Below are 8,296 nucleotides of genomic sequence, written 5' to 3' on the forward strand. Positions count from 1 at the left end.
TACTTTCTTAGAAGGATTCAAATACTTTCTTAGAATTGTTATACATCTACAAATTACAGACATTTCACTAAGTGGAGTTGTAGTAACTAATTTATTCTTCAAGCTTCAGGAACTTTAATTTATGCCAAGTGTAGTTGTAGTTTACCTATGGATTCTAATACTTTCTTAGAATTGCTATGCATCTACAGATAGTTTTGAATAGTCACTGACTTGTATACAAGAGGAATGTTTGTGTAATTAAAGTTGAAGGATCTAGCAAGCATCTGAGTCCTTTCAAAAGGGGACAGCCTGGTTGAATTTACTGTTCAAGATCTGATGTAAGTAAGGGATTTGCCTTAGAACAAAGAAGCAAACAAAAACAGACCAAATAATTCTTTTAAAATGCATTTTTATTTGCAGAAACCACAGAAACGTAAGTTGAGGATGTTAAAGAATGTTCTCCAAAAGTTCAGGAATGTTGGTAAGTTATTTGGATATATAATACAATGACATACAAAAGTGAACTTGCTAAGTAATTTCATTTGGATTTTTGTTGTTGTTGTTGTTTTCACTTGGCTGTAATAATTGAGGAAAGTAGTGTTATAAGAACAGAACAGATGGTCATTTCAGAGTAAAACAAGTAAGATAATGAAAATGACGATACCGAGTCCACTCCTAAGCCTTTGTGTCTGATGTGTCCTTTCCCCGTCCTGCCCTTACCTGGCTTCTTTTCCATACAGTCCCAGATGACTACTTTCCTGTGTTTTAAATGGGTAAAATGCCTGTTGCTATTTATATAACCCATTTGATTCATATTCCTCTTTCCTTTTCTCATGCTTTAAGGAGGTGGTGATTGTTCTAGAAGTGAAAACCCTAAGTCACAGAAGAAAAGCCTCAAACAAAAAGAACCAACAGGTGCAAATCTGAACAGAGGACAATGCAAAGATTTGTTGAAACAAGATGTCTCAAATTCAAGCAAGCTTGCGGAAGTGGAAGTAGTGGAGGAAGATGAAGAAACTCAGTCTAATGACATAATGGAAGAGGAGCAGAGAGGTAAAATAGAACTTAAAGAAGAAGTTGATCAGAAATTGGGTTATCTTAGTAATGTTGAGAATGAAGGGGATGCCCAGTGTGGAGCTGGAAGCGTCTCCAGTGATTCTCAGAAAATACTTAAAAAAACTGAAGAAAAGATTGAAGAGTCTGCTGATACTCCTGTGTCTTTTATAGATGGACGTTACGAAAGTTTGCAAGAGAACATAACAAACATGTCTCCAACAAGAATGAATAGTGAAGTACCTGTATTATAATATTATGTTCAAATTGTAAATCATATGCTTGAGAGGCTGTGTTAGTTTGTGCTGTTTTCTCACAAATGCACAAAAAGTACAAAAGGATGTACTCTAGGTATAAATACTTTGTAATAAGTCATGTTCGTTATAAAGATGTAATTTTTTCACTGTAGGTGAGTGCTTGGAATCTATCATTCATGTGTCATCATCAGCTGAAAAAGAGATGGTCAAGGATGCCAGTGCAAACTATGGGAGGCAGGTATGTGAAACCAAATATTGCGAATTATAATCTGAATTGATAAACTGTATTACGAGTTAAAAGAAAAGAAATCTTGGCAGTCAGGAAACGGCTCTGCAAAATGAGTCTTGCACATGAAGTTCGTATCACCTGATGTTAGATACTGTCTTCTTATGGTTGTATAAAATGCTTGCAGTTGTGATGGATACATACCATTGTCCAGGTCCATTTCCAGCTGTGTAGTCCATCTGATTTCTTATCCATCAGTAATGCTTTTATTGTTTCTTTCATAACTGCTAGTTTGCAGTTTTGTAGTATTTGAACCAAATAGATGGGCTGTGAGTGAGAGTATGAACTGTTTCTATGTTTATTGTGATCTGTAATAGTATAGTGTTGTATATGTAACACACTGTATTGTCTATAGGTCAGCATGCAAATGGATGTTACTGATGACACTGATTCAACACGGTCATCTGATACAACTACAGACGATGCTCAGTTGCTAACTTCATCTTACAAAGAGGCTGTGTTGCTGTTAGAACAGCTTAGCGTGGATTGTACTGGTAAGTTTCTAAATCACTTTGTCTTCTGTTAAAAGTTCCTCTTTTAAAACTCTTGTTTCCTTGTGTACCTTCACAGTTCCTTAGTTTTCTATTTTGGTCCAATATTTATAATAAAAAATGACTATTGCCCATACCCTGCTCCCCAAAAAGTGCAGACTCTTGCACTGAATGCAGGATTTACCTCAGCTAACCTCAGATGTCCATCCACGTTGTCAGCAAACACACCTTACCTACCACTGGCTGTGTCTCTAGTCGGACTTGGAAAGGCAGGTTCTTGTAAGGTACAGACAAATTCATTCAAATGTAGTGATCAAAAGTTAGCAAGACCAGTCTTTATTTTTTTTTTTCTTTTTCCTGTTTATGCCCCCTAATAAGTAACAACAAATTGCTTCTCAGTTTTTGCTGAAAAGAAAAAAAAAATCTGTAATAAAATGTTGTAATATGCTTGCATATATACACGTAGCTTGATATAAATGTAAGCAATACTAATTTTCTTAATGTTTGCTAAAACTTCATTAGGCAAATATGGATTAATTTTGGCCAAAGACCGTATTCCCACCCACCTGAACTCTCACTTTCACTCTTCAACAGGACAGGAGATGAAAAAGTTCAAGAAATGGGATTAAGACAGGGCCATCACTAATTTTTGTCACGGGCAAAACAGGCTCCACTTGGTGAAACTTAATTTCATTGTTTGCCAATTAAATTGGGGAGTGAGAAAGATAAAAATATAAGTAAATAAAACACCTTCCACCCACCACTTTCTCACACGTAAATTTGCTTCTTCACTCCAACTTCCTGAGCAGTGCAAGGAGGATGGTGGTTTTCCATTCAATGCATGGCAGTTCCTCTCTGCCTCTTCTACATCTTCACACATTTTCCCTGCTCTAACATAGGTCCTTCTACAGGCTAAGATCCTTTAGAAATTACCAATCTGTTCCACAGTGGAGTCTTCATGAGCTGCATGGTGGACATCTGCTCCAGTGTGGCCCTTCCACGGGCTGCAGGGAAACACCTGGTCCACTATGGTGTGCTCCACAGGTTGTTTGGGAATCTGCTCCCTCACCTGGAGTGCTTTCTCCTTCCTCTTCCTCCTTCATGTTACCTTTGTTTCCACTGCTCTTCACATTCTTTTTTCCCTCCTTCTCTGCCCACCTGGTGTTTTTGCCCTTTCCAAAATATGCTTTCTTGGAGGTGCTGTAAGATCGGCTGAGGGGCTGAGTTGTAACCTGTAGTGGGTCTGCTGGATTTATCTGCATTTGGCACAGTCTTTTGGGTCTTTCTTTTAGAGACTTACCCATGACTAAAACCTTGCCACCTATACCCAATTCAGCAAAGAATTAAATAGATTGTACACTGGGAACTATTTTGCATATGTGCAATTTTGTGTATTTTTTGACTCCATATAGATCCTGCTATTTTGCTGAAAATTCAAAACATACTTCTTGAGTATGAACAGAGAATAGATTATGAAAGAAGCCGCAATACAGCTCTCTGGAGAGAAGTCAGGAAGTTAGAAAGTGAAAAAGAGGAGTCAAGGTTAGTTGCAGAACAGTCTGAAGACTTGAAATCCATATTATCTCAACAAGAAATGGAATTGAAAAATGATATCCAAAGCCTCGAGTATGTAATCCTACATTTTGATTCTGTGTGTTGTCCTGGCCACGTTTTAGAAGATGCTGATGGTCCAGCTATCAACAGCATACCGAGTCCCACCACTGAGCCATGTCCCTTAGTGCTATATCCACGCATCTCTTAAGTACCTCTAGGGAGTGGGACTTACAAGCATCTTTAAGAGTTGTGCTTCACAGGTTTTGTCTTTGTACCTTCTGTTTTTATATGAAACTAGGAATTACGGCAACTCCACGGGCTGCACACTGAAAGAGTTTAGTGGGTGTGTGTTTGATTGCAGGTCAAATTTGAGTTTGTTCCCTTGTCCTCATATTTCTGAGCTAGATGCAGATAGTTCTTAGTCACTGTTTACAACATTTCAGAGGAGTGGCCAGCAGGTATTATGTCAGATTCATCAAGAATGAATTCAAAGCCCTGCACGTGGGATGGAGGAACCCCTTGTGGGCATGCACAGTGAAATGCTCTGGCTGGTGAGCTGATTTGCTGAGAAGCCTCTGGGGGATTTGACAGAGATTAAATGCAACATGAGCCAGAATGATCTTGCAGCTGAGAAGGCCAGCAGCATCCTGGGTTGCAGAGTCAAGAAGCTGAAGGGAGGAGTCCATCCCTACTTAGCTCTTGTTGGTCTGTATCTGGAGCACTGGGTCCAACTTTTGGCCTCCAAGTACTTGTGTGCATTTCTTTCTGTGGCCTCCAAGAGATCGTAGTCAACATGTGTGAGTTCAGCAGAGGCCTTCCAGGCTGATCACAGAGCATGAAACACTTTCTCTGTGAGAATAAGCTGAGGGAAATAAACTTCAAGATGTGCCAACACTCTCCCAGAACATGGAATGGATTATGAGTAAGACAAAGCCATTCCTGATTTGGCCTGGATTTGATTCTCAACATTTTTCAAAATTCCCAAACATCTGTAAATACAAGGAATCCATGTTTTCTTTCTCTGTAAAATCTCAAAACAGTATTAGCTATACATGCGTAAATCTTTCTCCTTTAGAATAAGCAGCTTAAATACTGATGTCACAGCCAATCTTTTGAACTACTTGTTAGCGGTTGCTGATATTCATTTTCCAGAATTAGTAAAGCAAATTTCTGGGGGCACATAAACTGTGTTGTTTTGTTTTTGTTTTTTTTTAATCATGTTAATCTTAACGTGTCTAAAAATCTCTTTGGAACACTGCCCTTATCCTTTAATTTATTGAAAGAAATGAAAATGTTACTCCACACGTGTTAAGCAGTTGTTATAGTCTTAGGGAAGGCTTCTCAAAAGTTTTTGATTCGTCTTGGATAAGTGATGTGCTGTTTTATTTGTGTTACTTGCAGTCATTATGAATCTGTACTATATGGATAATGATCAACCTATTGAAAACAGTGCATTTTTGTTAGTAAATGTTTATGGTTTACTGTTCACGTTTACCTATGTTGATGTGGAAATACATGTTGAATTTTGTACATCACTTAATGGCTTATTTGTCAGTCTTGTACAGCTCATGTATAAGATGTCTTCCACCACTAATGGAATGAAATTAGAGTTATGTTAAAAGTTTAAAATCGCAGCAAAACTTCTGTATTTGGAAAGGTGTGACATTTCTACAGTTTAAGTTGTTTCTCCAGGTTCACGATGTGGCATATTTACTTTTTTGTCAGTGCTTTAATTCCTCAAATATTCTCTTTTAAATCCCAGATTTTCTTTGAAACGAGAAGAGGAAAAGAGACGTAGAGCTGAAACACAATATGAAGAAACAAGAGAGCAACTAAAGAGGAAAGAGGATCAATATGCTAGAGAGACAGAGGAGAAACAACAACTTGAGTTGCGTGCAAGGAATTTAGAAACGGAATTAATAACGCTGAGACAGCTCAAGAAACAGGTATATTAAATATACATCTTCTGTTTTTCTGTTTCTTTCAAATTGATATTTTACGCTAGTATGTTCATCTTGTTTGTGAAAGAGGCATTAGATAATTATCTTGGTACATTTTGAGAGCCATTGTCCTGAAACCAGAATGAACAAACAAGTTTGTGATACCTTTTCTCATTTTTCAGAATTCTAGTTTGGTTTGTGCTTCAGGCAAAGCTGCACTTTGAGTTACTTTTCCTAATTACTACTACAGAACTCTGCGCGCATGTGTGTGTAGATGTACGTCTATTGATTGACTGATGGATTGATTTTTCTTCAGAAGGAAATTGCAGTTACTATTTGTAGTACTCTTTCAAGTATACTTACATGAATTTAAATTTAGGCCTAAATGTTACTGTTTACCTGATAATCTGTAAATTGCCTCAGTTGCCTACAATCAAGACTGAATCCAGAAAAACTCTCACCTTTATTTTTATTACAAGTTAGTGCCTTATTTAATGCGATTGAGATGATGATGTTCTCACTGTACACAACCTGCATGAATTTTTCAGTTCTCACATACAGTTTTGAGGGTCTTTTCACGGGCTCTCTTATTCACTTGTTCAGCTGGTCAGTTCTCTTCTGTGTCTCACTTCATCAGTAGCCTTTGGAAGTCTCATACAACTGAATTTATCCATCAGTATTGCTAGATTTTGGTAAACTGAAAATATATTGGCACATTTTCTGAAGCATTTCTAAATATTACTAGGAGAGGTGGAGACTTAAGACCTTGCAGTGAGGTAAAGTCAGTGTAATTATTGTGCTTTTGGAAATCTTACTCGTTTGTTTTATGCTGTTCTTAATATTAGTGCTCATATTGATGAATAGATGTTTTCAGATCTTTGACTGTAAGCATGTGAGCGTTTATCTGTGCTTTTAGTGTATGTATATAGCTTGTTAGGAAGATAACTTGCGTTTCTACTTAAACACGGTATGTTCCCAGAATAGTAGTTCTGGTTTGTTTGTTTTTTCTTTAGTTACAGAGATTCGTTAAGTATAAAACTTCTGTAATGCGGATTTGTGCAATGGACTTGCATTATCCTTATAACTTTCAATTCAGATAAATCTAAAGATGTTTGTTTGCAAACATGTTAAATTGATATGCAGGTCATTCTATGATTTTATGATAAATGGCTCTTACTAGAATTAATAGAATGTAAGAATGCAAAGAAGAATGAAATAGGAAGGTATTGCTAATTCTGCTTTTGCTCAAGATTCACAAGTTCAACTCTGTTACTGTAGGTTGAAGAAGAGCGTGATGAAGCACAGAGACAGCTCTCTCAGGAAAAGAGTGCTAGAGCTCTGCAAGAAGGAATTTTGAGCAACCACCTGTTGAGACTGAAGGAGCTGGAAGAAGAGACAAGAAAAACAATGCGGAATAATTCAGAATTAAGCAGTTCCATTCCTAATTAATTTGGTTACATTTCACTGTGCTCATTCTAAAACCATAAGAAAAATAAACTTTTGTGCCTTTTGGTGGATTGTCTGCAGTTTATCAATATAACCTAGTTTTGTTACTGTTGTCTAAAAATTCTGGATAGCGGCATCAATCCCACATAGACCTGAACTGCGCGTGGAAGTAGGAAGCCACTGGAAGCCAATTGGTACTTAACACTATTTGTGTGATGGGGCAGCTGTTAGTTGCTGCTAACAGCTGGTGATACAATAGCTGCAACTCAGGTGCAGGGTAATGCTGTGGGACTTGGTGTCTCTAAGACGAGCAGTTTTGCTAATTTCTGCAGTGCTCATTCCTTGTCTACAGGGTTTCCTGGGATATTGTACAACAAATGAATTCAACATTCCAAAGACATGAGAAAGGTTGTACTGAGGCAAACAGAAACTGGAAAAATTTTTACCCACTAATTCATTTTTTACCCACTAATTCAACAACTTGAGTTAACAAGCAATGGGGGGATGCAATGACTGTTGCTGCAGCTCTCTGCACCTTTTTATATGAATGTATTTTGTGACACTAATATGCTATATTTAATTCCAGATATTTATGTTCCAACGTGGTATTTAATAAACTTTCATATCTGGTACATCTTTGTTTTATTCTGTTGGCCTTTTCTTGACTTGCTTTCCACCTCATTCCTTGCCTCTATGGCTTGCTACAGCCCTCTGCTCACTTCCGTCTCTCCTTCTGGTGCCTTCAGTCTGCCCTGAGATCAGACAAATGGCCAGCATGCATTTGTGTCCTTTTCTTCCTGGGGTACTTGAGACATCATTGTGTAAAGATCAGGGACTGGAGTAAAGGTACTGCTAACAATCACTTTCCATGCTCGTACGGTGTAGAGCAGTTCTTTCTGTGGCCTGAGCAGAAGGTGGTGGGCAAGCTTCCAGTAGGCACGGAGGCCAGCAGATCCCACAGCTTTGGATCTCACGAGGAGCTGAACAATTTGTAGCCTGCCGATGGCAGAGGTGCTAAGAACCTTCTCTGGCAGCCTGCGCCACAGCGATCAAAGAGGAGCTCACATTTTGGTACAGTTCAGCATTTCTTCACAGGGAAAGCAAGTGCAGAAAGTGGCGGCCTTCACTTTGCAAGGTTGTTTTAGCAAACTCAGATATGAGCTCTTTAAGGTTTTTTTTTCCCTAATATGCTTCTGTGCTGCTGGTTGTCAGTAAGAGGGGAAGATTCTTGTCTAGAGGTGAAGGAGCACAGAAACTCAGTGTTGGTACCTAGCATAAAGGGAGTTAGGA

The 8,296-nt window shown here is 38.3% G+C and overlaps 1 protein-coding gene across 1 annotated transcript in view; it reads left to right on the plus strand.

Moving 5' to 3' along the window:
• LOC140247315 (uncharacterized) overlaps positions 1-7,107 on the plus strand; it is a 32,106-nt gene extending 24,999 nt beyond the window's left edge. Inside the window, exons 20-26 of the mRNA XM_072326839.1 lie at positions 400-460; positions 823-1,221; positions 1,442-1,527; positions 1,931-2,069; positions 3,479-3,692; positions 5,383-5,566; positions 6,839-7,107. Of these exons, the coding sequence (XP_072182940.1) occupies positions 400-460; positions 823-1,221; positions 1,442-1,527; positions 1,931-2,069; positions 3,479-3,692; positions 5,383-5,566; positions 6,839-7,009 (1,254 nt within the window). The 3' untranslated portion in view covers positions 7,010-7,107. The remainder of the gene's footprint in view (positions 1-399; positions 461-822; positions 1,222-1,441; positions 1,528-1,930; positions 2,070-3,478; positions 3,693-5,382; positions 5,567-6,838) is intronic.
• The last annotated feature ends 1,189 nt before the right edge of the window (positions 7,108-8,296 follow it).

This window comes from Excalfactoria chinensis, chromosome 1 (assembly GCF_039878825.1).
Source record: "Excalfactoria chinensis isolate bCotChi1 chromosome 1, bCotChi1.hap2, whole genome shotgun sequence".
NCBI classification, from domain to species: Eukaryota; Metazoa; Chordata; class Aves; order Galliformes; family Phasianidae; genus Excalfactoria; species Excalfactoria chinensis.